General features: G+C 42.0%; 1 protein-coding gene across 1 annotated transcript in view; it reads right to left on the bottom strand.

The window, feature by feature from the left end:
• Positions 1–8,131, bottom strand: part of PLA2G4E (phospholipase A2 group IVE) — a 66,698-nt gene extending 58,567 nt beyond the window's left edge. Inside the window, exon 1 of the mRNA XM_049898096.1 lies at positions 7,952–8,131. Coding sequence (XP_049754053.1) covers positions 7,952–8,131 — 180 coding nt within the window. The remainder of the gene's footprint in view (positions 1–7,951) is intronic.
• Between the last annotated feature and the right edge of the window lie 10,074 nt (positions 8,132–18,205).

The raw sequence follows: 18,205 nt of genomic DNA, 5'->3' as shown, positions 1-18,205 counted from the left end.
ATGGGTTGGGCAAGACTGGAGGTGGGAAGATAGTTGTAGTTCAGACAGGAAACAAAAGGTGCCTTGGGTCAGGGTGAGGGGCAGAGATGGAGAGAAATGATCAGATTCAAGAGTTATGTTGAGGTACAGCCTATACAATCTGGTGATGGAATAGACATGAAGCGCGAGGTGGAAGGAGTCCAGGGGACTTCAGCAACCTGGTGGATGGAGGTGCCACTTACAGAGATGGGGAGAAACTGGGGAGCTGAGCCTTGAGCTGGTCTTTCAACTTGGGCAAGGTTTGGAAAGGCAGCAGGGAAGACGGAAGGGAGAGCATTCCAGGAAGGAATTATCAGAATCCAGGTGAAGAGGTAGGAATGAGCTTGCCTCATGCTATGTAGGTGGCTCAGAGTAGGGCAAGATCTACCAGGAGAGAAGGGTGTGTGTTGGGCCATAGAGTGTGAAACAGGAGTAGGGCAGGAGCTGGGGTGGGGCCCAATGACCTGGGGCCTCTGGAGCTAGGCAGGGGTATCAGTCTGATGTCAGAGAGGGTAGAAAACCCTATAGCTTCTTGGGCCAGCAGCCGTCCAGTCAACCACTTTCAAAGTTCCAGTACTGTGCCAGGAGCTGGGAAAACATGAATAAGCAACCACAAAACATGTGCTCCCTTAAAATATTTACTGACCACCCACTCTGTGCTCAGCAAGATAATAGTAATTTGGGATGTTTATAAAGTCTTGCGGCTTCAAGGACTACTTTCTTCTTGGTTTCTTCCAACTTCATTGGCTATTCCTTCTGTCTCCTTTGATGGTTCTTAGGCTTTGATGGGCATCTAAAAGATGAGAGCAGGAGAGCTCAGACTTCAGCCCCTTCTCTTCTCCCCCTTCACTCTTTCTTTTGGTAGCCTCAGCAGCTCCATGGCTTTAAAAAACCATCTATATGCAGTCCTATTTATTAAAATGTATTATCTCCCTAGCCTATTTCCTGAGTTCCAGACTTGTATTTTCAGCTTCCCACCTGACAACTCCACTTGAGCCGTCGAGTCGATCCCAACTGATAACGACCCTATAGGACAGAATAGAACCGCCCCATAGAGTTTCCAAGGAAGTTACGTTACAGGCATCTGAAATTTAACATGTTCAAGACAAAAATCTCCAGTCCCCTTCACCCCAACTCATTTCTTCTCTTTTGCCAGCTGAGTGAGGAATACCTCCCAGTTACCACGGCAAACACCTAGGAGGCATCTTTGATTTCTCATTCCATATCCAATCTATCAGCAAGCACTGTCAGTTCTATCCCCAGACAAATCCAGAATCCATTGACTTCTACCATCCACTACCACCACCACCCCAATCAAGCCCTCCCTATCTCTTTCTGGACTATATCAAAAGCCTCTTCACTTATCTTCCCGGTTCCCAGGCAATCCAATTCTCCACAGACCAGCCACTGTGATCTGTGTAAGCCACAAATTTGTTAAAGCTGGTTAAAACCCTCCAGTGGCTGTCCACTGTGCTTCAGAATAAAATCAAAGCTGCTTTCTGCAGCATCTTGCCTAGCGCATGGCTCTCACCTCATCTTCTACAACTAACTTCTTCCTCTCTACCCCCAATGACTGCTCTTTGGACACGTTGGTTTTCTCTGTTTCTAGAACAGACCAACCTTGTGCCCACCTTAGTGCCTTCACATGTAGAATTTGCTCTCTCTGGAACACTCTTCCATGAATCTTCTCATCATGCAGATCTTAGTTCAAATGTTACCACCCTATCGGATGTCCCCTCCCCACTGCCAATCACTCTCTAGCGCAGATTTTGTTCATAGCACTCATGTATATCAGAAACAGGCATATTTATTTATTCATTTGATTAAATAGAATAAATATATTTGTTTATTCATTTTATGTTACTTACGTATTCATTTTTCATTTATTACTCATTTTAGTCATATTTATTGTCTCCTCCACTGAAATGCAAGTTTTGAGAGAGCTGGATCTTGTCTGTCCTGCTCACTGCTCTATCTCCTACTCCTAGAGTAGTACCAGGCACCCAGTGGAGCTCAGTAAATATTTGTTCAGTGAGTGAATATATGCTTTAGATGTGTTTCTGGTCTTCTTATGTGGCATGACCAGCCACATGAAGAGTTACATAAGAACACAGGGCAGGAAACAGTAACTCCAAGAGCTGACTCACTGCTAACCTGATAAGCCAATATTTGCAGAGATGTTGCTGAATGGCACTATGCTACCCACCAAGGGGAGCCTCTAATTGGGCCCTAGAAAGACAAAGGCATAACCAATGGGGTGGTCTTGGAGAAGAACCCATCAAGGATCAAAATGGTGGGTAGATGAGAACTATTAGAAGATTGGTGGGTCATTGTGGTTTGCTGAGAATTTTTGATGTAAGTAACTGTGGACTCCGCTGTCACCAAATGTGCACACATCCTCCCAATCATGTATGTCACCATACATACACTCCCCAACATCACACACCCTCCTGCAGAGCTGACTGTCATTCTTTTAGCTTGCTCAGATACTTCACAAAGGTCTCGGGAAATGTCCAATGGGCCAGTTTCTGAAAAATTCCATGGAAATTTGGAAAAATAAAGCATCTATAAAAACTATGACATTTTAGAACACATTCTTTTGTGGTTACGAGAGGAAGGAGGAAGGAAGGGTGGGAGAGGGGTATTCACTAATTAGATAGTAGATAAGAACTACTTCAGGTGAAGGGAAGGACAACACTCAATACAAGGGAGATCAGCACAACTGGACTAAACAAAAAGCAAAGAAGTTTCCTGAATAAACTGAATGCTTCGAAGGCCAGCATAGCAGGGGCAGGGGTTTGGGGACCATGGTTTCAGAGGACAGCTAAGTCAATTGGCATAATAAAATCTATTAAGAAAACATTCTGCATCCAACTTTGAAGAGTGGTGTCTGGGGTCTTAAACGCTAGCAAGCAGCCATCTAAGATGCATCAATGAGTCTCAACCCACCTGGATCAAAGGAGAATGAAGAACACCAAGGACACAAGGTAATTACAAGCCCAAGAGACAGAAAGTGCCACGTGAACCAGAAATTACATCATCCTGAGACCAGAAGGAATAGACGGTGCCTGGCCACAACCGATGAATGCCCTGACAGGGAACACAACAGAGAACCCCTAAGGGAGCAGGAGAACAGTGGGATGCAGACCCCAAATTCCTATAAAAAGACCAGACTTAATGGTGTGACTGAGACTAGAAGAACCCTGGTGGTCATGGACCCCAGACCTTCTATTGGCCCAGGACAGGAACCATTCCCAAAGCCAACTTGTCAGACATGGATTGGACTGGACAATGGGTTGGAGAGGGATGCTGGTGAGGAGTGAGCTACTTGGATCAGATGGACACTTGAGACTATATTGGCATCTCCTGTCTGGAGGGGAGATGGGAGGGTAGAGGGGGTTAGAAGCTGGCAAAGTGGACATGAAAAGAGAGAGTGGAAGGAGGGAGTGGGCTGTCTCATTGGGGGGAGAGTAATTGGGAGTATGTAGCAAGGTGTATATGTGTTTTTATGTGAGAGACTGACTTGATTTGTAAACTTTCACTTAAAGCATAATAAAAATTATATAAAAAAAAATCCCTACAGCAAAAAATATATATAGGTTCCAACTTCTTTTCCTGCAATACATGAAAAAGATTTCTCCATTGTCTTCTTATAATCAGTGTAGCTATAGGGAAGTCTGGTATCACTCTGATTCTTGTTTCAGGTGACCTGATTTTTCTCTCTGAAAACTTTTAGAATTTTAAAAATTTGCCACAGTTTGTGTAGGTATGGGTCTTCCCTTACCTAACCTGTTTTCCTGGTTAGCTCTTTCAATCTAAGTTTTTTCACCTTTCTTTAATTCTAAGAAATTCATCAGTGTTTTTTCCCCCCCAAAACCTCTCTCCTCTTTTTTTTTTTTCTTCGAGGGGGTTGTATTTCCATTATCTAAAGGATGGCACTTCCAGTTCTAACCTATATACACTTAACTTTTATAAATATTAACCTCTTTATCCTTTTCTGCTATCTTCTGGCAGAGTTTCTTAAATGATCTTCCAGCTCACAAATGCAGTTTTCAGCCAGCTCCATTCTGCTAATCATCCCGTTCATTGTGTCCTTTATTTCATACTCAATATTTTCACTTGGTTCTTTTTCATAACTTCTTACTCCTGCTTCATCTTATTGATACCCTCCTTTATCTTCTTGAAGATGTTTATTATGCTCATTAATTTTTAAAAATTTATTTGTACTGTTCTTTCTGCTTTCTGAAGCATAATTTATTCAGTTTCTTGTCTTTCTCTTATAATTCATATTTTTCAGATATGTGGTATCATGCATTGAATTATGTCCCCCCAAAAATGTGTGTATCAATTTGGCTCGGCATGATTCCCAGTAGTGTGTGATTTTCCTATATGTTGTAAATCCCGCCTCTATGATGTTAATGAGAGGGGACAGGTGGGAGTTGTATTAGAGAGGCAGGACTCAATCTACAAGACTGGATTGTGTCTTGATGCAATTTCTTTTGAGATATAAAAGAGAAAAGTGAGCAGAGAGACAGAAGGACCTCCTACCACCAAGAAAGCAGTGCTGGGAGAAGGGTGCATCCTTTGGACCTGGGGTCCCTGTGTAGAGAAGCTCCTAGGCCGGGGTAAGATTGATGAAAAGGCCAACAGAAAGGAAAAGCCTTCCCCTGGAACTGACACTGTAAATTTGGACTTTTAGACTACTTCACTGTGAGAAAATAAACTTCTCTTTGTTAAAGCCAAAAAAAAAAAAAACTATGACATTTCGTCATTAAATCTTAATAAATTATGGCACATACACAAGATGAAAAATTGTTCAACCCCTGAAATGATAATTATGAAATTTAGATAGCAATCTGGAAAACATCCATGACTATAATTTTAGATCATAGATATGGTATAAATATTACCAGCACACACACATAAACGTTAAGGAGAAAAAAGGCTGAAAGGGAATAATTGCTGTATTTTTACAAAAATAATGCATACCTTGTGTTTGTTTGCCAACATCACCCTCCCACTTGAGGTATTTTCATAGGTGTCCTGATTTTTTTTATAGCAACATGTAAAAAAAATTTGCATAGCAGTGCACAGGAAAATACCTCCAGGAGAAGGGTAGCACACAAACATAGAAGGCATGCGTTATTTGAATGAAAATACAGTAGGTTAATGAAATTATGGTAGACACCCCCTTGTTATTTTCCAAACATATTTGGAAATTACTTTTACATCTATAATAATGAAAATATTAAAATTAAGTACAATGTTGGGGAGTTATTGCTTAAGGAGTACTGAGTTTCTGTTTAAAAAAATCTGTTGTCGTCGAGTCGATTCCGACTCATAGGACAGAGTAGAACTGCCCCATAAGGCTGCCAAGGAGCTGCCGGTGGATTCGAACTGCCAACCTTGACGAAAAATGTGTGGAAATGGAAAGTGGTGATGATTGCACAACGTGATGAATTTAATTTATGCCACTTAATTTTGCACTTGGTGCCTTGATGGCAGGGTGGTTAAGAGCTTGGCTGCTAACCAACAAGTCAGGTGTTGGGTAATTGTATAATTAAAAATGGTTAAAATAGCAAACTTTTATTTATATGTATTTTACCACAAAAAATTGTCTGAAAATTAAATATGATGTCTTTTTGTGATTGTTTATGCCCCAGCCATGTATCCTTTCTGTTCTCCCCTCAAGCAGTTGGAGACAAGGAGCTATGGACACAGCCTTATTCCTGCCCCCTGACAGGCTTGAAGATGAGGGTCTAGAAGGAGGAAATAATAACAATGTCACAATAACAACAACAATTGACCAGCATGTTCCAGGAACTGCACTAAGTAAGCATGGTATTTAATCCTCACATCAGCGTTTTTCCACAGATGAAGAAACTGAAGTTTAACGTGATAAGGAACATATCTGTCAAATGACCAAGCAAGGTATCACCCCCAGGTCTGATTCCAAAGTCCACAATCTTTACCACTTTAACGCAGACAACACTTTTACAGATACCAAACCATTAGGTTTTTACTGCTTCCGTACCTTTTCAGCTAGCCACTTCTAAGTGTGAGTCAGGAGGTTTACGATGCGAGGCAGGCATGGGCAGGCCCTTGACCTCTTTAGCAAGGCAATGAGCAGGAAAGCAGAGTGTGGACAGGAGAAGTTGTCTCCGTTCCCATCTCCGCCTTCAGCATATCAAGAACAAACAAGAAAGCAGCCATCAACAGATGAATGGATAAACAAAATGTGGAACTTTCATAGAATGGAATATTACTCAGCCATAAAGAGATATGAAGTCCTGATATACTCCACAACATGGATGAATCTTGACAATATGCTGAGTGAAGTCAGTCAGTCACAAAAGGACAAATACCGTATGATCCCACTTATGTGGAATATCTAGAATAAGCAAATGTGTAGAGACTAAAGTTTATTAGTGACTCCCAGGGGTGGGAGAGAAGGGCAATCATTGTTTAGGAAGTAGTAAATATCTGTTAATGGTGATGGGAAAATTGGAAATTGGTGTCACTGAATTGTTGTTGTTAGGTGCGGTCAAGTTTGATTCTGACTCAGAGCCCCTGTACACAACAGAACAAAACACTGCCTGCCCGGTACTGCACCAACCTCACAATCATTGCTATGTTTGAGCCCATTGTTGCAGCCACTGTGTCAATCCATCTCGTTGAGGGTCTTCTCTTTTTCTCTGACCCTCTGCTTTACCAGGCATGATGTCCTTCTCCAGGGACTAGTCCCTCCTGATAACATGTCCAGAGTATGTGAGACAGAGTCTTGCCATCCTTGCTTCTAAGGAGCATTTTGGTTGTACTTTTTCTAAGACAGGTTTATTCATTCCTCCTGCAGTCCATGGTATATTCAATATTCTTCGCCAACACCACAATTCAAAGGCATCAATTCTTTTTTAGTATTCCTTATTCATTGTCCGGCTTTCACATGCATATGAGGTGATTGAAAATACCACGGCTTGGGTCAGGGGCACCTTAGTCCTCAAAGTGACCCCTGAGTGGCCCTCGGTATCCTTCTGTGGTTGAGGCTATGCTGAGAGCTGCAGGTATGAAATGGGGCCCACTGGGCCCAGGCAAGGTGACCCCCTGGTCAGGGCTTAGGGTGGGCCCACCAAGTCAGGGGCCAGACAGAGGAGTCTACAGGGGTGTGGGGTCCAGGAGGCAAGGAAACATGGCCAGTACATCCTGCAAGTGAGGCTCACCACCTGCAGAGCTCTACCTGGCATTGCTGCTGAGCCCATAGCAGCCGGGGGGTTGGGGGGCACCAGAACACTGCCCCCTCCCTCCCCTAATTGCTGGGAGGCTACAGAAGGCTGGGGAGGCAGACCCTGGATTGCCTGATAATCACCTAAAGACACTTCAGTTTTTGCAGCCCACTAAGTTGACCAGATGAGACTTGCTTATTAAGGTTTTCTTTTCACTGACCAACAGATGGGGCTCATGGCAAAGACTAAATCGTATCTTCCATCCACACACCTGAGTGGCAGGTGATTATGCTTATGACTATGCAACTATGCAAGATGGTGCTGTACGCCAAGTGCTCTGCTAGGTCCCTTAATGTGTGATCTTGTTCACACTTCTCGACATCATGTTAAGGGAAAGAGCTTCTATCTCAGATCTCCCATTGCCTAGCTGTGTGACCTTGGAAAATTTCCCTAACCTCTCTGAGCCTCAGTTTCTTCATCGAATGGAGCTACTAATACCTCCCTAGCAGTGTATCAGACACATAGAGAGCACTGTTGATGTTAACAGCTTTTTTGAGCGGGGGTTGTGGGGGGAAGGTAAATATAGGCAGGCATGGGAGGAGGGCTCTTCAGGGAAAGAAAGGAATTAACAAAAACGCAACATCTTTACTTTGCGGCAATGCAGGTGATCAGGGAAGGGACCAGGAGCCCTCTCCCCAGGAATGCAGACATACCTGAGAGCCCCAAGGGGCCATGGGAACCAGGGGTGGGAGCTCGGCAGTTTCCAGGTCCTGTGTATTTTCACACGTGCTGAAATTTCTTCCCGACCTGCTGTCTTCATCCCCTTGCGGGCTCTGTGGAGCAAACACATTATTTCCCAGGCCAGGACAGCCTTCGGAGTTCTGGAGACTCATTTCAGCCACGTCCTCCTCTCTGGGGCTCAAGACAGACTGCAGAGAGCTGGGCTGGTCCTCCATAGTGAGGTGTCCAGGCATCCTCGGGTAGTTTCAAGGGAGTCTGGCAAGAAAGTGAAAGCAATGCCATCAGACTCTTCCTGGAGATAAGCCTGATGAATTATTAAGGAGGTGAAGGGAGTCAGGGCTTAGCCAAAGAAGGAGCCTCACATCTCTGTATTTCAGACAACCTAGGCCTACTTTGGAGAGAAGGTTCTGAGACATGTGAAAGGTAAGAACGGGAGCTAGAATTACGCTCACATAGGGCAGCTCTTGGTCAAGCAAGGTCTGCATTTCAGGGCTTGGAGCCAGGCTCACAGACAGCTCCGCGCTTGTAGCTATTTTTAAAAGCTTGAAACTCAATATATACAGGCAAGATGGTAGGGAGAGGGGAGGGTGTAAGGGCTGTAGGGAAATGCTAAGTCTACCCAGGCCTCTAAAGGACACTCATACAGGAAGGTGAAGCCACTCACCTGGCTCTTGGTTGGCACCCCAAGATCTTTATTCTGGGCCCTGAAAAGAAACACCTGTGTTCAGGGCTGGCGGTGGGGCTATAATTTACACTGCCTCTCATTTCAGCCTTTTCTTTGATTTAATGAGCCCTGGTGGCACGATGGTTAAGAGCTTGGCTGCTACACAAAAGATCGGCATTTGAACCCACCAGCTGCTTCTTGGAAACCCTATGGGGCACCTCTACTCTGCCCTATATAGGGTCGCTATGAGTTGGCATCAACTCCACGGCAACGGATTTGGTTGGTTTATATCTGGCAGCTTAAAGAGAATGCAACATAACTCCTTGTTAAATACAAGAATAAATACAAAAGCCAACCCTCCTTGTGTTCTGTTTACAGCCTTTTAGAAGTGTACATTAGCATGTCCATCTTTCTGTCTCCTCATGTGCTAGCTCTGAGTTCTTGGGCTTCGTGTCCAGTTGGAACACTCACCTCCAGCACCTATTATAGGATGCTTTTTTGCTAGGCTGTGTTTCCTGCAGTGACTGTCTCTGGTTCTAACCAGCCCTGTCAGGAGCCAAGCAGCAGCCAGACCCACAGTCAGACTGACCACAGGCCACAGAATCGTGTGTTTGGGGAGGGTGGGTTAGAAGTGTGTAAGTTGTCATATTTCTGTTTGCTACTATTTGGAAAACAATAACTTGAATGATGGTAGCAATAATGGTGACAAAAGGAGCTGATGTTCTTTAAAACCCACCCGTAGCCCCTCTATGAATCAAAAGCAGTTTGGAAGTTCAATGTCGCTATGTCCACAAATTCTTAGTGAAGGACCATTTGGAGCAGAGCCCAGACCAGACTTCTAATAGCATGATCACCAGGTGTTTATTACTCACAGAATGAACAGGACAGTGGTGAGTAGAACAGCACACATCGTCCTCAGCCTAGGTTCCCTGAAGTTAGGCTCCTGTCTACAGAGTTAGATCGCATCCAAGCATGTTCCAGTCCGCATCTTGGGAGGAGAACTTTAAATTTCTCTCTTAGGATTGAATACGAATCGGACAGCCATGTCTATACGCCAAATAACATGTACAGAGAGCAGGCAAAGAAAGGGGCAATAAAAGGGAGTAATAAGAGGTAAAGGGTGTTAATTAAAGTGGAAGGCAGGTGGAGCCAAGATGGTGGAATAGACAGACGCTTCCGGCGAGCTGTCTTTACAACAAAGACCGGAAAAAACAAGCGTAAGGAGTATATTTGTGACAGGCTGGGAGCCCTGAGCTTCAAAGGCAAGCTTAGAAAACGAACTGAGGGGCAGGGGGAGGAAGAGACCAATTCGGAAGCAGAGAGGAGTTACTGCACCTGAATTGCGGGGAGCCCTCAGGCACCATTCCTGGAGCGGTGGTGGCGGCGGCAGGCTGGTACTAGTGTTTGGCCGCAGTTTCCTCGGGGAGAAGCAGCCAGCCACACAGCCCACTCACACCTCTGGAACCTGAGGAGAACGGGGCGCTCTCGGTAAAAGCTAAGTACTTGCATATAGTTTAATGCGCCCCCCCCCCCCCCCCCCCCCGCAAACCGGCTTCAGCAGCTGAATTCCTTGGGCCTGAGATAGGCCTTGTTGAGCACCTAGAGCCATCCTCCCAGCCTTGGGGCAGGAAAAAATTTGCGTTTGGAGGAAAAGATAATTTGCTAGCTCCACTAACCGGGGGAGCTCAGGAGAGAAGCAGCTCCTGTCCAGGCATAAACCTTCCGTGGACTTTGAGCACCTTTCCCTTCTGCATGGACCTGTGTGGGCCTATTTTGGGAGAATAGGCCCTTGTTGGCAGACTCCAACCATTTCAGCTGTGCGGCAGAGAGGTGGGTGTTTAATGTTTGACATTGCTTTGCCTATTAAACAAGGTCCCCATCTATCCATATCAGGGACCTAAGGACTGGTAGCTCCATTCAGGTCACCCAGCAAACTGTGACAGGGGTCCAAGGATAACTGGTACCTCCCAGCCCTTACAACCAAAAACTTTTGGTGTCCATGGTCCATCTGCAGAACCCGCCCACCTGTACGCTCTAGGGAACAGGGACGCGCTTTCCTCAGAGACACTCGGGGATTGGTTCTCAGCCCCCTGCCTTGTTCAGAGCATGACCCCCTGCTGCAATCAGATACCAGTATATACGCCAATCACCCCTGCCCCTCTAAGACTGTAGGACAGAGTCTGTACCACACACTTGATGATCAGCTACCTGGAAACCTGAGCTGAATTCATACAAGAAAACTGAATGGACTCGTAGACTGATACACGTGATAACAGCTCTAGCCAACTGGGGATAGGATGTCAGAGCTCCAAAGGCAAAAATAATCAAGCTAGCTCACTCAACCAACCAATAGGGGTATATACCAAAACAAAACAAAGCAAGCAGCTACGACACAGTAAGCAAGCATAAACTAATACAATAACTTATAGATGGCTCGGAGACAATAGTCAACATCAAATCACATAAAGAAACAGGCCATGATCACCTCAACAGGCTCTCAAAACAAAGAATCCAGGGTTCTTCTAGATGAAAGTGCATTCCTGGAATTACCAGAGCCAGAATACAAAAGTTTAATATACAGAACCCTTCAAGACATCAAGAAGGAAATGAGGCAATACGCAGAACAAGCCAAGGAACACACAGATAAAGCAATTGAAGAAATTAGAAAGATTATTCAGGAACATAATGAAAAGTTTAATAAGCTGGAAAAATCCATAGACAGGCAGCAATCAGAAAATCAGAAGATTATCAATAGAATTACAGAAGTAGACCACACAATAGAAAGTCAGAGGACCAGAATTGAGCAAGTAGAAGCCAGGATTTCTGAACTCAAGGATAAATCACTTGGCACTAATATATTTGAAGAAAAATCAGATAAAAGAATTTTAAAGAATGAAGAAACCTTAAGAATCATGTGGGACTCTATCAAGAGAAATGACCTACGAGTGATTGGAGTACCAGAACAGGGAGGGATAACAGAAAATACAGAGAAAATTGTTGACGATTTGTTGGCAGAAAACTTCCCTGACGTTGTGAAAGATGAGAAGATATCTATCCAAGATGCTCATCGAACTCCACATAAGGTGGATGTTCAAAGAAAGTCACCAAGACATATTATAATCAAGCTTGCCAAAACCAAAGATAAAGAATTATAAGAGCAGTGAGGGATAAATGAAAAGTCACCTACAAAGGAGAACCAACAAGAATAAACTCGGACTACTCGGCAGAAACCATGCAGGCAAGAAGGCAATGGGATGACATATTTAAGAAATTGAAGGAAAAAAATTACCTGCCAAGAATCATATATCCATCAAAACTGTCTCTTAAATATGAAGGTGAAATTAAGACATTTCCAGATAAACACAAGTTTAGTGAATTCGTAAAAACCAAACCAAAACTACAAGAAATACTAAGGGGAGTTCTTTGGTTAGAAAATCAATAATATCAGGCATCAACGCAAGACTAGAACACTGGGCAGAGCAACCAGAAGTCAACCCAGACAGGGAAATCCAAAAAACAAAGCAAGATTATTTGAAAAAAAAAAAAAAAAAAAAGCTCAAAACAGGGTAACAGCGATGTTATTATATAAAAGAAGACAACATTAGAATAATAAAGAGGGACTAAGACATGTAATCATATACCTTCCATATGGAGAGGAAGATACGGTGATACAAAGAAATAAAAGTTAGTTTTAAATTTGGAAAAATAGGGATAAATAATAAAGTAACCACAAAGGAGACAAACTATCCTACTCATCAAAATAAAATACAAGAAAAAATAGAGACTCAGCAGAAACAAAATCAACAATGACAAATACGAGGAAAGGACAACATATAAAGATAATCTACTCAGCACATAAAATTAAATGGGAAAAAGAAACTGTCAACAACACACACACAAAAAAAAATCACAATGATAGCACTAAATTCATACCTATCCATAATTACCCTGAATGTAAATGGACTAAATGCACCAATAAAGAGACAGAGAGTGGCAGAATGGATTAAAAAATGAGATCTGTCTATATGCTGCCTATAAGAGACACACACTAGACTTAGAGACACAAACAAACTAAAACTCAAAGGATGGAAAAAAATATATCAAGCAAACAACAATCAAAAAAGAGCAGAAGTGGCAATATTAATTTCTGACAAAATAGACTTTAAAGTTAAATCCATCATAAAGGATAAGGAAGGACACTATATAATGATTAACAGGACAATAAACCAAGAAGATATAACCATATTAAATATTTATGCACCCAATGACAGGGCTGCAAGATACGTAAAACAAACTCTATCAGCACTGAAAAGTGAGATAGACAGCTCCACAATAATAGTAGGAGACTTCAACACACCACTTTCGGTGAAGGACAGGACATCCATAAAGAAGCTCGATAAAGACACGGAAGATCTAAATGCCACAATCAAGCAACTTGACCTTATATACATATACAGAACACTCCACCCAACAGCAACCAAGTATACTTTCTTTTCTAGTGCGCATGGAACATTCTCTAGAATAGACCACATATTAGGTCATAAAGGAAGCCTTAGCAGAATACAAAACATTGAATATTACAAAGCATCTTCTCTGACCATAAGGCCATAAAAATGGAAATCAATAACAGCAAAAGCAGGGCAAAGAAATCAAACACTTGGAAACTAAACAATACCCTGCTCAGAAAAGACCGGATTATAGAAGACATTAAGGATGGAATAAAGAAATTCATAGAATCCAATGAGAATGAAAACACTTCCTATCGGAACCTTTGGGACACAGCAAAAGCGGTGCTCAGAGGCCAATTTGTATCAATAAATGCACACATCCAAAAAGAAGAAAGGGCCAAAATCAAAGAATTATCCCTACAACTTGAACAAACAGAAAGAGAGCAACAAAAGAAACCCAAGGAACCAGAAGAAAACAAATAATAAGAATTAGAGCTGAACTAAATGAAATAGAAAACAGAAAAACAATTGAAAGAATTAACAAGACCAAAAGCTGTTTTTTTGAAAAAATCAACAGAATTGATAAACCACTGGCCAAACTGACAAAAGAAAAACAGAAAAGAAGGCAAATAACCTGAATAAGAAATGAGATGGGCGATATTACAACAGACCCAACTGAAATTGAAAGAATCATATCAGATTACTATGAAAAACTGTAACAAATTTGAAAACCTAGAAAAACGAATGAATTCTTAGAAACACACTACCTACCTAAACTAACACAAACAGAGATAGAACAACTAAACAGACCCATAACAAAAGAAGAGATTGAAAAGGTAATCAAAAAACTCCCCCCACAAAAATAGCCCTGGTCTGGATGGCTTCACTGCAGAGTTCTACCAAGCTTTCACAGAAGAGTTAACACCACTACCACTAAAGGTATTGCAGAACATAGAAAAGGACAGAATACTACCAAACTCATTCTATGAAGCCACCATATCCCTGATACCTAAACGAGGTAAAGACACCACAAGAAAAGAAAATTATAGACCTATGTCCCTCATGAATGTAGATGCAAAATTTCTCAACAAAATTCTCGTCAATAGAATTCAACAACATATCAAAAAAATAATTCACCACGACCAAGTGGGATTCATACCAGGTATGCAGGGATGGTTCAACATTAGAAAAACAATTAATGTAATCCGCCACATAAATAAAACAAAAGATAAGAATCACATGATTTTATCAGTTGATGCAGAAAAGGCATTTGACAAAGTTCCATGCCCATTCATGATAAAAACTCTCAGCAAAATAGGAATAGAAGGGAAATCCCTCAACATAATAAAGGGCATCTATACAAAGTGAACAGCCAACATCACCCTAAATGGAGAAAGCCTGAAAGCATTCTCATTGAGATCGGGAACCAGACAAGGATGTCCTTTATCACCGCCCTTATTCAACATTGTGCTGGAGATCCTAGCCAGAGCAATTAGCCTAGATAAAGAAATAAAGAGCATCCAGATTGGCAAGGAAGAAGTCAAAGTATCTCTATTTGCAGATGACATGATCTTATATACAGGAAACCCTAAGGAATCCTCCAGAAAACTACTGAAACTAATAGAAGAGTTCCTCAGAGTATCAGGATACAAGATAAACATACAAAAATGAGTTGGATTTCTCTCCACCAACAAAAAAAACATCGAAGAGGAAATCACCAAATCAATGCCATTTACAATAGCCCTCAAGAAGATAAAATACTTAGGAATAAATCTTACCAGAGATGTAAAAGACTTATACAAAGAAAACTACAGTACGCTTCTGCAAGAAACCAAAAGAGACTTACATCAGTGGAAAAATATACCTTGCTCATGGATAGGAAGACTTAACATTATAAAAATGTCTATTCTACCAAAAGCAACCTATACCTTTAATGCAATTCCGATCCAAATCCCAATGACATTCTTTAATGAGATGGAGAAACAAATCACCAACTTCATACGGAAGGGAAAGAGGCCCTGGATAAATAAGACATTACTGAGAAAGAAGAACAAAGTGGGAGGCCTTACTTTACCTTTATAATTTATAATATTTATAATAATTTTAGAACTATTATACCACCGCAGTAGTCAGAACGGTCTGGTACTGGTACAATAACAGATACATAGGCCAATGGAACAGAATTGAGAATCCAGACATAAATCCATCCACATATGAGCAGTTGATATTTGACAAAGACCCCAAAACAGTTAAATGGGGAAAAGACAGTCTTTTTAATAAACGGTGTTGGCATAACTGGATATCCATCTGCAAAAAAAATGAAACAAGACCCATACCTCACTCCATGCACAAAAATGAGCTCAAAATGGATCAAAGACCTAAATATAAAATCTAAAATGATAAAGATCATGGAAGAAAAAATAGGGACGTTAAGAGCCCTAATACATGGCATAAACAGTATACAAAACATTATTAAGAATGCAGAAGAAAAACTAGATAACTGGGAGCTCCTAAAAATCAAACACCTATGCTCATCCAAAGACTTCACCAATAGAGTAAAAAGATTACCTACAGACGGGAAAAAGTTTTTAGCTATGACATTTCAGATCAGCGTCTGATCTCTAGAATCTACATGATACTGCGAAAACTCAAGTACAAAAAGACAAATAACCCAATTAAAAAATGGGCAAAAGATATGAATAGACACTTCACTAAAGAAGACATTCAGGTAGCTAACAGATATATGAGGAAATGCTCACGATCATTAGCCATTAGAGAAATGCAAATTAAAACTACAGTGAGATTCCATCTCACTCCAACAAGGCTGGCATTAATCCAAAAAACACAAAACAATAAATGTTGGAGAGGCTGTGGAGAGATTGGAACACTTCTACACTGCTGGTGGAAATGTAAAATGGTACAATCACTTTGGAAATCATTTTGGTGCTTCCTTAAAAAGCTAGAAATAGAACTACCATAGGATCCAGCAATCCCACTCCTTGGAATATATCCTAGAGAAATAAGAGCCTTTACATGAACAGATATATGCACACCCATGTTTTTTGTAGCACTTTTGTTTAGAATAGCAAAAAGATGGAAGCAACCAATGTGCCCATCAACGGATGAATGGATAAATAAATTATGGTCTATTCACACAATGGAATACTACGCATCGATAAAGAATGGTGAGGAATCTGTGAAACATTTCGTAGCATGGAGGAACCTGGAAGGCATTATGCTGAGTGAAATTAGTTGCAAAGGGACAAATATTGTATAAGACCACTATTATAAGAACTTGAGAAATAGTTTAAACTGAGAAGAAAACATTCTTTTGTGGTTATGAGAGGGGTAGGGTGGGAGGGTGGGAGGGGTCAGTCACTAATTAGTTCGTAGATAAGAACTACTTTAGGTGAAGGGAAAGACAGCACACAATACAGGGTAGGTCAGCACAACTGGACTAAACCAAAAGCAATGAAGTTTCTGGAGTAAACTGAATGCTTCGAAGCCAGTATAGCAGGGGCAGGGGTTTGGGATTTGAGGGGATTTCTAAGTCAATTGACATAATAAAATCTATTAAGAAAACATTCTGCACCCCACCTTGAAGAGTGGCATCTGGGCCCATCTGAGATGCATCAATTGGTCTCAACCCACCTGGATCAAAGGAGAATGAAGAACACCAAGGACACAAGGTAGTTATGAACCCAAGAGACAGAAAGTGCCATGTGAACCAGAGACTACATCATCCTGAGACGAGAAGAACTAGATGGTGCCCGGCCATAACCGATGACTGCCCTGATGGAACACAACAGAGAACCCCTGAGGGAGCAGGAGAGCAAAGGGATGCTGACCCCAAATACTCATAAAAAGACCAGGCTTAATGGTCTGACTGAGACTAGAAGGACCCCAGTGGTCACGGCCCCCAGACCTTCTATTGGCCCAGGACAGGAACCATTCCCGATGCCAACTCTTCAGACATGGATTGGACTGGACAATGGATTGGAGAGAGATGCTGGTGAGGAGTGAGCTTCTTGGATCAGGTGGACACTTGAGACTATGTTGGTATCTCCTGCCTGGAGGGGAGATGAGAGGGTAGAGGGGGTTAAAAGCTGGCGAAATGGACACGAAAAGAAGGAGTGGAGGGAGAAAGCGGGCTGTCTCATTAGGGGGAGAGTAATTGGGAGTATGTAGCAAGGTGTATATAAGTTTTTATGTGAGAGACTGACTTGATTTGTAAACTTTCACTTAAAGCACAATAAAAATGACTAAAAAAAAAAAAGTGGAAGGCCCCCTTCAGACAGTGGACATCATTTATTGCCCCTGTTCAGAGTGGGCTGTTTACTGGCCCTTCCTCTTTTTCTGTGCTGAGATCGCTTAGCAGAGTTCTGGATTTTTTCATGGGGCGATCATCTCCCTCTGAAGCAGATGTTTTATGTTTATTAACTCAAATGCATTGTCATCGAGTAAATTCCAACTCATAGTGTCCCTGGAGGACAGAGCAGAACTGCCCTACAGGGTTTCCAAGGCTGTAAATCTTTACGGAAGCAGACTGCCACATCTTTCTCCTGCAGAGCAGCTGGTGAGTTCAAACCACCGACCTTTTGGTTAGCAGCTGAGTGCTTTAACCACTGCCCCATCAGGGCTCCTTTTATGTCTGTTAATAGCTATTACATCCATTAGCAGCTAGGGAGATGATGAGAGAACAATTATAGTACAGCACACCTGTGCACCCAGCGGGAAGTGACCTGAACAATTGCCACATCTCTTATCAGTGTTGCTTTTAACCATTTACAACGCACGTCCATTTTATGTTTTTTCATTTCTTAGGGGTTTCATTTCTGGAGATCTTTGGAGACCACAGCAAGTGACACTGGTGATGGGGAAAAAAGCAACTATAGCTATTCATGGAGTGAGTGTACAGGTGTCAGATATGGCTATAACGTTTTGCTTTTTATTTTGTCACAAGGGAAAAAGAAAGCTTGAAATTTGGAAAGGAAAGAAGTTCTGTGGATGGCGATAGATCGTCTACAAGGGCATTTAAAGCCAAGCTTCCTCGAAGTCAGGCTTTTGTATGACTCTAGAACTTCCAATTTCAGGTCATCTTTCAGAATGCGAGG

This window comes from Elephas maximus, chromosome 10 (genome assembly GCF_024166365.1).
Source record: "Elephas maximus indicus isolate mEleMax1 chromosome 10, mEleMax1 primary haplotype, whole genome shotgun sequence".
NCBI classification, from domain to species: Eukaryota; Metazoa; Chordata; class Mammalia; order Proboscidea; family Elephantidae; genus Elephas; species Elephas maximus.
The sequence above is the reverse complement of the archived record's forward strand: the minus strand, read 5'-3'. Positions and strand labels throughout refer to the sequence as shown.